Raw genomic sequence first — 16874 nt, forward strand, 5'->3', positions numbered from 1 at the left:
CCGTCAATGAACGATAGAGAAAACTGGATTTTTGACTTACCGTAAAATCCTTTTCTCTTAAGTTCATTGACGGGCGCAGTACCCGCTCCTCTATTTTGAGTTGGGTTGGTGTTACTTTCTGACACTGCTTTGATACAAAACTGACATCCTATGCAGGAAGAGAGATGGTGTACCCTCCGGGACTGTGCATAGGCGTAACCAGAACTTTGAGCCATCAGGGTCGTCTGCCAGGGTGTCCGGTGAGGATTCAATCGGACAATGCCATGGCTGTGGCATATATTAATCACCAAGGGGGCACCAGAAGTGGTCGGTATTCTACAGTGGGTGGAACATCTTGTTCCGCTACTATAGACAGTTCACACTCCAGGGATGGAAAATAGGCAGGTGGACTACCTGAGTCGCCAGGTTGTGTCCGGGCGAATGGTCCCTTCACCCAGAAGTTTTCCAGCAACTGTGTCTTCAGTGGGGGACACCAGATGTGGACCTGTTGGCCTCTCGTCTCAACTGGAAGGTTCCGAGATTCATTGCAAGGTCTCGGGATCCTCTGGCAGATCCACTTGGGGCCGGTATTGTCTGATTTATGCATTCCCTCCAATACAACTTCTGCTGAGACTTCTGCGCAGAATCGAGGCAGAAGGGATTCCAGTGAGTCTGGTGGCACCAGACTGGCCTAGTCGGTCCTGGTAAGATTGGAAGCCGATGCCCCCTGGCGGCTTCCCCTTAGGGAAGATCTTCTGTCTCAAGGTCCGATCTTCCATCCTGCTTTATGCTCACTGGCTTTAATGGCCTTGAAAGCCAGATACTGAAGGATAGGGGTTTGTTGTAATCGGTGATTCCTACCCTGTTAAAAGCTAGAAAATATACCTCTCGAAAAATTTACCATTGAGTTTGGAAAGCATATATTACTTGGTGTTAGTCTCGGGGGATTCCCCCCGCTCCTTTTTGGTATCACGTCTTTAGGAGTTTTTACAAAAAAGGGTTTTCATTTATAAATATCTCAATGGTGATCTCAGCATAGAAAAAAAGCTATTCAGTCGAAATGATTGCATGAGGACTCAAGGGCATACAATGCGATTAGAGGAGAAGCATTTTAGCCTCAGGCAACGTAGGGGGTTCTTCACTGTTAGGGCTACAAGATTGTGGAGTTCTCTACCACAAGAGGTGGTTTCTGCGGGAAGTATGGAGGCTTTCAAAAGACTCTTAGACGTACATCTCAAGGATCAGAACATTCAGGGGTATGAGAGATGATTACGGCCACACACACCTACACAGGTTGAACTGGATGGACTATTGTCTTTATTCAACCTTGCCTACTATGTAACTATGTGTTGATCAACGTTTGGCTTTGGGCACCATTAAGGGCCAGATATCGGCTTTGGCAGTCTTCTTCCAAAGACCGTTGGCAATGAATTCCTTGGTTCGCACATTCCTGCAGGGAGTTCGCCATTTGGCTCCCCCGGTGCGGCCCCCCGTGGGACCTCAACCTAGTATGGTCGATCCTTCAGAGACCACCATTTGAGAATATTTGTGAAATTCCTTCACTTAACCTTGTCACAGAAAGTGTCTTTCTTGGTGGCTGTTACTTCTGCACGCAGGGTTTCGGAGTTGGCTGCGTTGTCCTGTCGGTCGCCTTACCTGGTGGCTCACAGGGACAAAGTGGTGCTTCGTCCCTGTCAGTCATAGGACCTAGTTTTCCTGCTGCTTTTTTTATTCTTTTCAGAAAAGTTTTTTATTTCTCTTTACTCACTTGCTAGCTAATGTCAGGGGAATTCTCCTGGTGATCTACAAGCAATGCTGACTGGGGCCTCGCACTGGATATTCTAGATCCTTATGGTCTCCCCAGCCTGGCCTATGAGCAGGTCATAGTCTCGCACTATACCTCGCCACGACGGTGCCCCTTTCCAGATGGGGACAAGCCTGCGAGCAGAAACCTCCCCAGGATGCGACGACCTGGAATGCCCTGAGTCGCAGCGTACCCCTTGGCTGGCAGCACCCCCACTTCAGGTGTGAAGGTGTGAGGAGGTCTGTCCGAAGCGGAGCCCACCCGGTCCATGGTATGGTGAGTAAATGTGACCCCCTTTGCCCCTGGTGGCCTTGGGGGGATGTGGGCCCTCTCCCGTGGATAATAGGACCTGTACCTCCTAAAAGATCCCTCTGGCCTGCCCGGTACCAGGTCTTTGTGCCTGTCTCTCTCTCCCATCCCCGTGGGGGGCTATGTGACTGGTGGAGCCTGGCGCCCTGAGGGGGTAGCATCATACCTTGTGGATTGCTGGGTCTTGTGGATCCTGTAGGCCTTCATTGTGTTGGTCCCTGGCCGCATGGCTCGCTGTGGGTGCCCCCATCTTAATTGTGGGCAATGTACAGCTTTTTCACATTGACTTGTATGGCGCAGCCATTTTCCCTGAGCTTCCTATTGTAATGTATTGGTAACCATTTTTTTGTAGTCTTTACTAAGCAGCATGACCTTTTACATCCAGGCATGATCACTTCCTGTGCTTCTGCTTCCTGCTACTGGCTGAGGTCATTTCCTCTCTTTTCTCCATGTGCTGAGGATGATCAGAAGGGTTTCTCTGGCAGTGGTACAGTACTGGGGTCTTTGCGGGTATATCCCTGCACACTCTGCTGTTAGTGTATTTCAAGGGGGGACTCTGCAGACTGCTGCGATCGGTGGTGGGAACATCGATCGGCGCTTCTTGAAGTGACAGCACTCCATTTTTGGTAATTTAATTATGGAGTCCCAGGCTTTTTTATTTTTACATTGCTACATGTTCCCCAGGTCAATACCCGGACCCTCGGACACTTTATTTGGGCAATAACTTGCAATTGAGCCTTCAAAATGAGAGTTTGATTCTTGACATTTGAGTCCCATAGACTTCATTGGCGTTCGTTTGTTCGAACAAACTTTTCCTCTCTTCGCGGTGTTGTGGTGCGAACTAAACAGGGTTTCATTCGGCTCATCACTACTTGTCACCCACTCTCCTTGGTTGTGGAGAATAAATACAATCAAAATGATTATACTGCCTCAAATGTTACCAATTGCTATTCTATCGGTGTACTTTAGAATAATTAAAACAATGTTACTAAAATGCATCTGGCAGGTGAAGAAGCCTAGAATACAGTATTCGACTTTCAGTAGGGATAAATTACAGGGTGGATTGCCGGTACCAGATAATAAGATTTTATACCGCAGTCATAATTTCACGTATGTTAGAGTGTACAAAGATGAATACAGATAAAAGATGGGTAAATATTGAAACCACACTAAGCAAATACACACAAATTGACGAGAGTGGTATTTAAAATATGAGATTTGACTTATAGGCAGGCTAAATAGGAATATAATTCTCATAAATATCATTAGATGGCACAAAATATTTTGCACCGGGAGATGAGACACAATTTGGGAATTGGATAAAAAACAGGCAGTTAAAAGATATATTGCAAGGTGGGAAGATTAGGCCATATCATAAACTTAAGAATTGGGGAGGAAACTTAGTTAAAGAGGTTGTAAACCCGTTTAAAATTTTTTTTTTTTTTTTACATCCTGCAAGAGAAACACATAATGAGCTAGTATGCATCGCATACTAGCTCATTATGAAATACTTACCTTAGAACGAGCCCCCGCCGTGCCGCTCACTCACCTGTATGACGAGCGACATGTTCAGTCGCCCGTCTTCCGGGATCGCGGCATCCGGCCATCTGATTGGCCGGAGCCGCGGTGACGTCACTCCCGCGCACGCGCGCGGGAGCCGACGGTCACGGCACGGGGCTCTGAAGGAACGGCACGATCAGCCGTTCCTTCAGAGCGCATGCGCCAGTGACGTCACTGGCTGCATTAAAGGTAAATATCTCCTAAACGGTACATGTTTAGGAGATATTTACAGTACCTATAGGTAAGCCTTATCATAGGCTTACCTATAGGTACAACTTCCCGAGGAGGGTTTACTTCCTCTTTAAATGAATGGAGATATCTGCAGTTAAAACTCTTTGTGAGATCCCTGCCACAACTGTGAAGGATCTGTATCTAGTGAAAAAATGATGTAATCCACTAATAGTGATAAAACATGGTATCTCTCAGATATACAAGATGTTAACCGAGATGGTGGGCCTGGGGAGACCTCCATTCAGAGAAACATTGAAAAAAGAGATAGGATCACATTTAAAGTGAGCACTATACTGAGAGCTGTACACTGTTATGCGATAGATGCGAACACCATTGAAATTAATTATAAAAGCATATCGAGATGGTATAGAACACCGGTAAAAGCACATAAACACCATCCAGAGAAATCGGAATTATGTTGGAGGGGCTGCAATGCGCGGGGTATGATGTATCATATCTGATGGGATTGTGTTTATTGGCAAAAGGTACTACAATATACCAGGGCAATTACAGGAGTGTACATTTTTGGACGTCCCATGGTCGTGCTTATTTCATAAAACGGATAAACCATATAGGCAGTATAAAAATACACTCGTTCCAAACCTGATAAACGCAGCAAAAGGGGCAATACAAAAATGGTTAGAAATGGAGAGCCCCACTCTTAGAGACTGGTTCAACAGAACTGAATATATATACAATATTGAGTATTTAGGCAGTAGAGATGCAGAACAGGCTGAGTGCTTCTCAAATAAAAGGAGAAAATGGGCAGACTTTAAAAAGACTAACAAATATATAGAAGCATGGGTGGATTAGGGGGGAAGACTGAGTTAAAGGAAAGGTAGGAGAATTGGCACAATATTGGGAATAAGAGGTATAAGAAAAGGGGAGGGTGCGTTGATAGGACACTGGGCATGAGGGGATAGGGGGATTATATTATTGTAAACTGTAAAGTATTTTGAGTTGCTTGATTTGTTTTGTATATTTTGGAGTGAAAAATGAATAACATTTATAAAAAAAAATAAAAAAAAACATGGTAAGTATTATACTCACAAAGTTGCAATTGTTAAAAGAGCATCACAGATCTCAGCATGTTCCATCCAATTGTATCATCATATACAACAGAAACTGTAGACCCAGTGAACTGACACGTTTCGAGGATTTCCTCTTCTTTAGAGCCACCATTGATGTTAAATCTGTGTTCATGACAGGGGTCTTTCGGACTCAATCATCCTTACCCTATTGAAGAAAGTTTACTTCTCACAAAGTCTAACTTTGGCTAGTTCAAGTCGAGGAACTTTAATCATAGAAAATACTCGGTGGAATGTATTCTGTCCTTTCTCCAGTCTGGTCTGAATGAGTATCTGGCTTTGAATACGATTAAAGGACAAATCTCTGCCTTGGCTATTCTGTTTCAAATGTTCCTGGCCTATCCTTAGTTTTGTTCAGGGTGTTGCAAATGTCTTTTCTGGGTACGCTCTAATGTTTCTCCTTGGGACCTAAATCTGGTTCTCTGCTCTTCAGAAGGCACCTTTTTTAACCTAATAGGGATATTTCTTTGTCAGACCTCACTCACAAAGTCACGTTTCTTGTTGGCACCACCTTTGGGTGGAGGGTCTCTGAGTTAGTGGCCCTGCCTTTTTGCAACCCTGAGAAGGGCACCTTACAGGATAAGGCTGTCTTGGGGCTTCATTTTCTCCCAAAGTATTTTTTTCCTTTCACTTTAACCAGGAAATTGTGTTTCCCTCTCCAAACCCTGTTCCAGAACATTTCAAGGACATTTCTCTCCACTGTCTTGATGTGGTACGCTCTCTGTGAGTCTGTCTCTTGGCTACAGCTTTTTTTCAGGAAATTATGGAACACTGTCATAATCATTGTTCAAATGTTACAAAGAATATTACAGAATATGTAAAAAGGAAATCGAGAACTAAAAAATTCAAAATGAACAACAAAAGATAGGACAAACCTCAAAAATTCTTCAACTATATTAATAGTAAAAAGGTCAGGTCAGGGCATGTAGACACTTTACAAAATAATCTAGAGTGGGTGACTGGGGACATAGGGAAGGCAAGTTTATTGAATACCTTCTTTTTAGCTCTGTGTTTACAAAGGAGCATGGGGTAGCTCATGTCCATATTGAGGATGGTATTGACACAGCCCCAAATGATCCACAATGGCTCAAAAGTGATATGGTCCAGAAATATTTAGACAGAATAAATGTGGATAAAGCACCTCGACCAGATGGCATGGACCCACGCATCCTAAAAGAATTAAGCTCTTTCATTTAAAAGCCATTGTTTCTAATTTTTAGGGATTTTTTAATGACTGGAATAGTACCATTAGATTGGCTTAAGACCAGCGTGGTGTCTAGACTTAAAAAAGGATCAAAGTCTTTACCAAGCATCTATAGACCTGTTGGTTTACCTTCTATACTGTAATTGGGAAGATACTGGAGAGTTTATTAAAAGACCACATAGATGAGTTATTTCTGGAAAAATTATTTTAAGCAACAGACAGCATGGATTAGTGAAAGAGAGAAGTTGTCAGACAAATCAGATTTTTTTTTTATGAGGAGGGAAATCAAACTTCAGACAGAGGGGTGGCTGTTGACATGGTATACTTGAATTGTGCAAAAGTGTTTGGCACAGTTCCCCACCCATGGCTAATGTGTTAGGGTTAAGTCTACAGGTCTGGAAAATTCCTTTTGTAAATGGAAAGGAAACGGGCTAAAAGACAGTATTTAGAGAGTAGCGGTTAATGATTCATACTCTGAATGGTCTAAGGTTCTTAGTGGTGTTCCCCAAGGTTCAGTGTTGGGACCCTTTATTTTTAATATATTCATAAATGATACAGGGTCTGGAATTAAAAGTACCATTTCAGTGTTCACAGGTGACACCAAGCTATGCAGTGGAATAACGTCCTTACAGGCTGTCTACAACTTACAAGCCAACCTCAATGCACTGTTTAATTGGACAAATATGTTGCAATTAAGGTTTAATGTTGATAAATGTAAAGTTATGCACTTTGGGGCTAAGAATATGCATGCATCATACATTCTAGGGAGGATCAATGGTGGAGAAGGATCTGGGTGTTTTTATAGATCGTAAGCTTAAAGTATAACTAAAGGAAAAACTTGCTGTCTGTGACCCCGTTAAGGAGATTAACCCTCTCTATTTTTCCTGTTTACCATTATCATTGAAGTTGAAAGTAAAAGAAAATCCCAATTTTTGGATTGTCCCCAGAAAAGTAATGGAGGGGAAATCTTCCCATGGGGACACTAGCTCTGGGGGTCCCCATTAAATATCCTTAATTTGTAAGACTTTCCTATCACTTCCTATTTATTTATTTGAAGTTATCTACACTGTTATGAGAAGTGGAGTGTCTGCAGCAGATAGCCTATTCATCTAGAACCTTAAGGTTGCTCACAGGATCTAATCTCTTACATTCAAAGTACCTGTCACCAGCCCATCAGGTACTCTGATGACAGGTACTCGGGTACTCTGATGGGCTGGTGACAGGTATTCGGGTACTCTGATGACGGGTACTCGGGTACTCTGATGACAGGTACTCGGGTACTTTGAGTACCTGTCATCGGAGTACCCGGGTACCTGTCATCAGAGTACCCAGGTACCTGTCACCAGCCCATCAGGTACTCTGATGACAAGTACTCGGGAACTCTGATGTGCTGGGGACAGGTACTCAGGTACTCTGATGGGCTGGTAACAGGTACTTGGGTACTCTGATGACAGGTACTTGAGTACTTTGAGTACCTGTCACCGGAGTACCCGAGCACCTGTCACCGGAGTACCCGAGCACCTGTCACCGGAGTACCCGAGCACCTGTCACTAGCCCATCAGGTACTCTGATGACAGGTACTCGGTTACTCTGATGGACCGGTGACAGGTACTCGGGTACTCCGATGACAGGTACTCAATGTACCCGAGTACCTGTCATCGGAGTACCCGAGTACCTGTCATCGGAGTACCCGGGTACCTGTCATTGGAGTACCCTGGTACCTGTCACCAGCCCATCAGGTACTCTGATGACAGGTACTCGGGAACTCTGATGGGCTGGGGACAGGTACTCTAAAGACAGGTACTTGGGTACTCTGATGACAGGTACTCGGGTACTCTGATGGGCTGGTAACAGGTACTCGGGTACTCTGATGACAGGTACTCGGGTACTCTGATGACAGGTACTTGAGTACTTTGAGTACCTGTCACCGGAGTACCCGAGCACCTGTCACCGGAGTACCCGAGCACCTGTCACCGGAGTACCCGAGCACCTGTCACCGGAGTACCCGAGTACCTGTCACTAGCCCATCAGGTACTCTGATGACAGGTACTCGGGTACTCTGATGGGCTGTTGACAGGTACTTGGGTACTCTGATGACAGGTACTCGGGTACTCTGATGACAGGTACTCGGGTACTCTGATGACAGGTACTCGGGCACTCTGATGACAGGTACTCGGTTACTCTGATGGACCGGTGACAGGTACTCGGGTACTCCGATGACAGGTACTCAAAGTACCCGAGTACCTGTCATCAGAGTACCCGAGTACCTGTCATCGGAGTACCCGGGTACCTGTCATTGGAGTACCCTGGTACCTGTCACCAGCCAATCAGGTACTCTGATGACAGGTACTCGGGTACTCTGATGGGCTGGTAACAGGTACTCGGGTACTCTGATGACAGGTACTCGGGCACTCTGATGACAGGTACTCGGTTACTCTGATGGACCGGTGACAGGTACTCGGGCACTCTGATGACAGGTACTCGGGCACTCTGATGACAGGTACTCGGGCACTCTGATGACAGGTACTCGGGCACTCTGATGACAGGTACTCGGGCACTCTGATGACAGGTACTCGGGCACTCTGATGACAGGTACTCGGGCACTCTGATGACAGGTGCTCGGGCACTCTGATGACAGGTGCTCGGTTACTCTGATGACAGGTGCTCGGGCACTCTGATGACAGGTGCTCGGGCACTCTGATGACAGGTGCTCGGGCACTCTGATGACAGGTGCTCGGGCACTCTGATGACAGGTGCTCGGGCACTCTGATGACAGGTGCTCGGGCACTCTGATGACAGGTGCTCGGGCACTCTGATGACAGGTACTCAGGCACTCTGATGACAGGTACTCGGTTACTCTGATGGACCGGTGACAGGTACTCGGGTACTCCGATGACAGGTACTCAATGTACCCGAGTACCTGTCATCGGAGTACCCGAGCACCTGTCACCGGAGTACCCGAGTACCTGTCACTAGCCCATCAGGTACTCTGATGACAGGTACTCGGGTACTCTCATGGGCTGGTGACAGGTACTCGGGTACTCTGATGACAGGTACTCGGGTACTCTGATGACAGGTACTCGGGTACTCTGATGACAGGTACTCGGGTACTCTGATGACAGGTACTCGGGTACTCTGATGACAGGTACTCGGGTACTCTGATGACAGGTACTCGGGGACTCTGATGACAGGTACTCGGGTACTCTGATGACAGGTACTCGGGTACTCTGATGACAGGTACTCAGGCACTCTGATGACAGGTACTTGGTTACTCTGATGGACCGGTGACAGGTACTCGGGCACTCTGATGACAGGTACTTGGTTACTCTGATGGACCGGTGACAGGTACTCGGGCACTCTGATGACAGGTACTCGGTTACTCTGATGGACCGGTGACAGGTACTCGGGTACTCCGATGACAGTTACTCAATGTACCCGAGTACCTGTCATCGGAGTACCCGAGTACCTGTCATCGGAGTACCCGGGTACCTGTCATTGGAGTACCCTGGTACCTGTCACCAGCCCATCAGGTACTCTGATGACAGGTACTCGGGAACTCTGATGGGCTAGGGACAGGTACTTGGGTACTCTGATGACAGGTACTCGGGTACTCTGATGGGCTGGTAACAGGTACTCGGGTACTCTGATGACAGGTACTTGAGTACTTTGAGCACCTGTCACCGGAGTACCCGAGCACCTGTCACCGGAGTACCCGAGCACCTGTACCCGAGCACCTGTCACCGGAGTACCCGAGTACCTGTCACTAGCCCATCAGGTACTCTGATGACAGGTACTCGGGTACTCTGATGGGCTGGTGACAGGTACTCGGGTACTCTGATGACAGGTACTCGGGTACTCTGATGACAGGTACTCGGGTACTCTGATGACAGGTACTCGGGTACTCTGATGACAGGTACTCGGGTACTCTGATGACAGGTACTCCGGTGACAGGTACTCGGGCACTCTGATGACAGGTACTTGGTTACTCTGATGGACCGGTGACAGGTACTCGGGTACTCCGATGACAGGTACTCGGGCACTCTGATGACAGGTACTCGGGCACTCTGATGACAGGTACTCGGGCACTCTGATGACAGGTACTCGGTTACTCTGATGGACCGGTGACAGGTACTTGGGTACTCTGATGACAGGTACTCGGGTACCCTGATGACAGGTACTCGGGCACTCTGATGACAGGTACTCGGTTACTCTGATGGACCGGTGACAGGTACTCGGGCACTCTGATGACAGGTACTCGGGCACTCTGATGACAGGTACTCGGTTACTCTGATGGACCGGTGACAGGTACTCGGGTACTCCGATGACAGGTACTCGGGCACTCTGATGACAGGTACTCGGGCACTCTGATGACAGGTACTCGGTTACTCTGATGGACCGGTGACAGGTACTCGGGTACTCCGATGACAGGTACTCGGGCACTCTGATGACAGGTACTCGGGCACTCTGATGACAGGTACTCGGTTACTCTGATGGACCGGTGACAGGTACTCGGGTACTCTGATGACAGGTACTCGGGTACTCTGATGACAGGTACTCGGGTACTCTGATGACAGGTACTCGGGCACTCTGACAGGTACTCGGTTACTCTGATGGACCGGTGACAGGTACTCGGGTACTCCGATGACAGGTACTCAAATCACCCGAGTACCTGTCATCAGAGCACCCGAGTACCTGTCATCAGAGTACCCGAGTACCTGTCATCAGAGTACCCGAGTACCTGTCATCAGAGTACCCGAGTACCTGTCATCGGAGTACCCGAGTACCTGTCATCGGAGTACCCGAGTACCTGTCATCGGAGTACCCGAGTACCTGTCATCGGAGTACCCGAGTACCTGTCATCGGAGTACCCGAGTACCTGTCATCGGAGTACCCGAGTACCTGTCATCGGAGTACCCGAGTACCTGTCATCGGAGTACCCAAGTACCTGTCACCAGCCCATCAGAGTACCCGGGTACCTGTCACCAGCCCATCAGAGTACCCGAGTACCTGTCATCAGAGTACATGATGGGCTGGTGACAGGTACTCGGGTACTCTTGATGACAGGTACTCGGGTACTTTGAGTACCTATCATCGGAGTACCTGTCATCAGAGTGCCCGAGTACCTGTCTCCAGCCCAGAGTGCCCGAGTACCAATCTGCACCCCATCAGATTACCCGAGTACCTGTCTCTAGCCCATCAGAGTACCTCTCTGAAGCTCATCAGAGTACCTTTCTGAAGCCGATCAGTGTACCTGAGTACCTATCTGCAGCCCATGCCTCCTAGATTATGTGTTGGGGTGTTTGCTTTCCAAAATAGGGTAATTTTATGGGGGTTGCCATTGTCCTGGTGTTCCAGGGCCTTCAAAAGTGTGATAGGTTGTAATGCAATTATATGTGTAATTTATGCTCCTAGAACACCTGACGGTGCTCCTTGCATGTTGGTCCTCTGTATGTGGCTATGCTGTGACAAAGTCTCACATATGTGGTATCGCTATACTCAGGAGGAGTAGCGGAATGTATTTTGGGGTGTAATTTTTGCTATGTACATGCTATGTGTTAGAAATATCTTATAAATTGACAACTTTGTGTAAAAAAAAAAATATGCGTTTTCATTTTCTTGCCACATTTTCCAAAAACCTGTGGAAAAAAATGACATGTTCAAAAGACTCATTATGCCTCATAGAATATATGTTGGGGATGTTTGCTTTACAAAATGGGGTCATTTTGTGGGTAATTCCATTGTCCTGGTGCTCCAGGGCCTTCAAAAGTGTGATAGGTCATTAGGAAATTATATGTGTAATTTATGCTCCTAGAACACCTGACGGTGCTCCTTGAATGTTGGGCCTCTGTATGTGGCCAGGCTGTGTAAAAGTCTCACACATGTGGTATTGCCATACTCAGGAGGAGTAGCAGAATGTATTTTGGGGTGTAATTGCATGTATGCATATACTGTGTGTGAGAAATAACTTGTTATTATGACAATTTTGTGTAAAAAAAAAAAAAAATTATTTCTTAATTTTCCCAAACATTTTGGGAAAAAATTACAACTTCAAAAAACTCACCATGCCTCTTACTAAATACCCTGGAATGTCTACCCAAAAAGGGGTCATTTGGGGGGTATTTGTACTGTCCTGACATTTCAGAGCCTCAAGAAATGAGATAGGCCGTCGGTACATTAGGTGTGATCAATTTTCAATGATTGGCACCATAGCTTGTAGACTCTAACTTTCACACAGACTAAATAATAACTAATTTGGGTTATTTGTACCAAAGATATGTAGAAGTATAAATTTTGGCCCAAATTTATGAAAAAAATTACTTATTTGCAAAATTTTATAATAGAAACTAAAACAAAATGTGTTGTTTTTTTCCAAATTTTCGCTCTTTTTTCACTTATATCGCAAAAAATAAAAAACCCAGTGGTGATTAAATACCACCAAAAGAAAGCTCTATTTGTGTGAAAAAAGATAAAAATTTTGATTGGGTACAGAGTTGTATGACTGAGTAATTATCATTCAGCCGAAAGCTGAAAATTGGTCTGGGCAGGAAGGGGGTGTAACTGCTGTGTAAGTTCATTGCAGAGGACAAGGGAGTACTCTTTACATCTGGAGGAAAAGAGATTTAATCTCCAAATACAGCAAGGTTTCTGCGCAGTAAGAGCTGTGAAAATGTGGAATAAACTCCCTCAAGAGCTGGTCCTGGTTAGTTCAGTAGTAGTTGCTTTCAAAAAGGACTGGATTCTTTTTTAAATGTACATATTATAACTGGATACTAACATTTATAGGTAAAGCTGATCCAAGGAATATTCAATCGCCTCTCGGGGGATCAAGAAGGATTTTCTTTCCCCTGCTGGAGCAAATTTGATCATGCTTTGCTCTCCATGCTGTTTTTTGCCTTCCTCTGGATAAACTGTGGGTATAGGAATGTGTAAATGGGATTTTTTTTTTCTTTTATTGTTTGAACTAGATGGGCTTGTGTCTTTTTTTCAACCTAACTATATTAATCTTGGCTTGTTTGTGCTGTCAATTGTAATTCCTGTTCAATTTCCATTTTAAAAAAGACTTGCATGTATACATCAAGTAGAACATTTTATTTGTTTGAATTACCCGATCTCAAACTGAAAATTAGCAATGAAACCCAACTGTTTTAGTGTACATAGTGAAATAATTGTTCTGTCAATTGTGTACGAGTGGTGATTTAATCAAGATGTTTTTCTCCTAATTATAGGCAGCGCTTGGTGACTGATACTACTTCCTTCAATGTACTTATTGAAAGACATTTACCACTGGAATGCAGAAAACTTCTTATTTCATGTGCCATGAGTGGAAACAAGGTGTTCCCAAAGATGTAGCTTTAGCCTGTTTAAATAACTTATGTTGTAAATATTAAATGGTTTTAAGTAACATTTTATCGATTGTTCATTTTCATTCAGAAAGTATCTAATAAAGGGTATTTTGTCATGATTGTGATTATTAATCATTAAAGTAATACTGCCCTCCACATTTGGGACCTTCCTCATTCTACTTGTTGATGATAAGTATCAAACACAACCCCCTCACAGAGAGGGGAAACCAGTGAAACCTCCAATGCAGGTATGTGGAGGTGGACTGTATCTAGGTTTCTCCATTGGAACTTGAAAGCAAAAAAAAAAAAAGAACAAGCAGTTCAATAACAAGCAGGATATTCCACAATGTTTTTTACACAGCTTGGTTGAAAAAAATCCTTAAATACAGAACCTTTGGCAAATTATATTGCTGGATGGGGATCTCAAAGCAAGGACACTGGTGATGTTCCAAATTCCATAGTGGGATTGGGAGATCAAAGTTGGTTCATGGAACCAAGGCTTTTGGTCCTAAGTGAGACTAGTGAGTTTCAGCAATATGTGTGCAAAAACAGATTTAATAAAAGGATTACTGATGAATAAATACAGATCCACAGAGAGTCAAAACTAGTGCAGGCCGGTAGACCTAATTGTGTATCATGTGCAAACTCCATGTTTCCAGTGTTCCTAATTGGTACTCTGGAACCTAGTATCGAAAGGTATTTAGGGGGTATTCATAACATATGGGGGACAAATAGAGGTGTTACTCTATTCTCTATTTCTCTTTCGTTCATTGATGGGCACAGCTCCAGAATCTTCTTAACCACAGGAGTAAGGACACTAGGCTGGAAAAAGCTTTACCATGCCTATGGGGCAGTCCCAGGGGATATACTCCCACACTCTTCTATAAGCATTACGTTTTTTTTTTTCTGCCTAGTCAGGAGTATGGACCTAGTTCCTTGCTGGGATCTCTGGTCCTAGCATTTTTTCCTTTTTAAATTGGATTTTTTCCTCTTTTATTATTTTCTGTTCCTGTGAGAACTACAACCAACTGCTGGACTGGGCGACGGACTGGATATTCTAGATCCTTAAGGTCTCCCCAGTCCAGCCAGCACGCGGGCGCAGGCCTCAGCTCCGCGCTAGGTGGTCCGTGACATAGCCCCACTGGACAGGGGCTGGCCTGCTAAATGTCTCGCGAGGGCGCATACGACCTGGTTCTGGCCTAAGTCGCAGTGTGCCTCTTGGCCAAGAGCACCCTTATTCCGATGGTGCAGTGGTCTGCTCAGAGCGGTGCCCACCTGGTTCCATGGTGAGGTAAGTAGAGTCCCCCCTCTCCCATGGTGGTGTTTTGGGGTGGACGTGGGCCCCTCCCTGCAACAATCAGACCCTCGCGTCACCCAAGCCTTGCGGTTGTGAGCTGGCTTTGCCGCATGCTCCTATGGGGAGTTGGCTGTAGTTGCTGCTGGCCGAGCTGCTGATGCTGGCTGGGCTGCTGACCGGGTTGTTCCTGGGGCGCAACATGAGGTTGAGCAGGGTTCCCTGCCATCCTAGGGGTTGGTGACTAGAGCAGGAATGTCCTCAGGGCTCCCTGTGGCGGTTGTTGGGCTGGGGGAGCAGATTTAAGCGACTCACGCAGCCGGATCCGGTCTAAAATTTAGGTCACGGCTTTGCAGCCTAATCGGCAGAACCTGTGTCAGGCGGCCCCTGTGAGGATGGCTGAAGCCACTGCCTCCCGTGTAGGCATCCGCCTTCCCCTCCGCTACCCTGTGTGGTCAGATCTGCTTGGGCTGGCGGCAGAGCGCTCTCAATATTTAGGCTGCGGCCTACTAGGCCATGCGGCCAAGTCGGGCGCCGCCGGTGGGGGGTGGCCTCAGTGAGTCTAGCTGAAGCCCTCAACTCCCCTTTGGGCATCTGCCAGACTGAGGATCTGTGCTATTTGCAGCTGGGCCCCCCGCAAAAATTTAGGCCGCAGCTTGGGCCTTATGGTCAGCTTGGCACCTCCCCTGAAATGGGTGGTTCCGTGGGGGCACTTCTTTTTTAGTGACAGTCTTGCTGCCATTATTGTGGGAGCGGGGGTTCCTTGCCTGCGCGTCCGCGTAATGGCGGCCAGCCCACCTTTAAGGAGGGGGGCTATGTTCTATTATGTCCTCTGAGGTGGGCTCTTAAGGTGACCCCCTTGTCTTTTGTGGGGTCTAAAAGGTGGTCCATTTGTGGACCCTTGGCCGGCATTCCCTTGCAGGATCGCAGTCGGCATTCTTCCCTGATTATGTGGGGTGGGCTTAGTATGTAGCGACCCTACTGGGTCTGCGTCCACACACTTCAAGTGCTCTGTTAGTGAGGATGATTTCTCTTCTACTGCAGCCACGCATGAAACGGTGCTGGTGGATGCACCGATTGTATCGGTGCGGGCAACTTTTCAAAATGGAGGATGCAGCTGCTGCTGCTACGTCAGAGACATCTGTCCCCTTCGGTGCCCGCAGCTCCCCAAAACTAAAATATAATGCCGTGATATACATGCCATCATCCCCAATAATAGAACAAAAAAGGGAGCACGAAGACCAAGAGAGGTCCAGAAAAGCGGGACTATATCGGCATGTGTATGGTTGGAGGGATGCAATCACAACACCACTATATAAAAAACATATACAACTTTATTGCTGTAACAGATCCCCAATACGTGGACCAAGTATTTCTGTCTTAAGTCCCCAGAATCTCCAGTGATGCAGTCCTGGCCCCTCAATTCCCCCCAAACATCAGCCTCCAGCTTGATGAAGGTTAAAACAAATGACACTTTATTTACCAACTCACTTGCAATATATATCCAGTAATTAACATACCTGGTCATCTGGACAGACACAGGTGAATGAGACTGCAACATTATCATAATTAATTCAACAAACAACAAACCCAAAACATAGCCGAATACACATTCCTAGAAGTGTGAACACACTTAACCTCTAAACAGATGAAAGCAGGAGACATAGGCTCTCAGACAGCCCGTCTACATATACAACACACCTTCGTAGAACTGTCAATACACATCCCCCCAGTATACCAAAGCTGAGTCTTATGTCATTAGCAGCTGTTTAGTCTCTCTTCTAACAGGCCCAAAGTCTGTGTCGCTTGGGGTGACAGGGATTTTAGTCCAAAGCAAAACTACTCCCATTGTCCCCCAGCATATACCCCCACACAGAGGTGCACTGCCCTACAAGCCAGGGCCCATAGTCCTTGGGCAGGAGGCTGGCCTCCACACTCCTCCAGTAACCCGTGACAAACGTCCCACCAAATGGGCGTTTGTCACAATTGCCATATGGTTAAAACAAACAAAAATAACATTACAAAGTAATAGACATATTAAAATACATGGATCCGTGATTAC

General features: G+C 46.2%; 1 protein-coding gene across 1 annotated transcript in view; it reads left to right on the forward strand.

Moving 5' to 3' along the window:
* CENPT (centromere protein T) overlaps positions 1-13539 on the forward strand; it is a 365158-nt gene extending 351619 nt beyond the window's left edge. The window contains exon 13 of the mRNA XM_082271075.1: positions 13402-13539. Coding sequence (XP_082127201.1) covers positions 13402-13525 — 124 coding nt within the window. The 3' untranslated portion in view covers positions 13526-13539. The remainder of the gene's footprint in view (positions 1-13401) is intronic.
* The last annotated feature ends 3335 nt before the right edge of the window (positions 13540-16874 follow it).

This window comes from Pelophylax lessonae (genome assembly GCF_965119305.1).
Source record: "Pelophylax lessonae genome assembly, chromosome: 10".
NCBI classification, from domain to species: domain Eukaryota; kingdom Metazoa; phylum Chordata; class Amphibia; order Anura; family Ranidae; genus Pelophylax; species Pelophylax lessonae.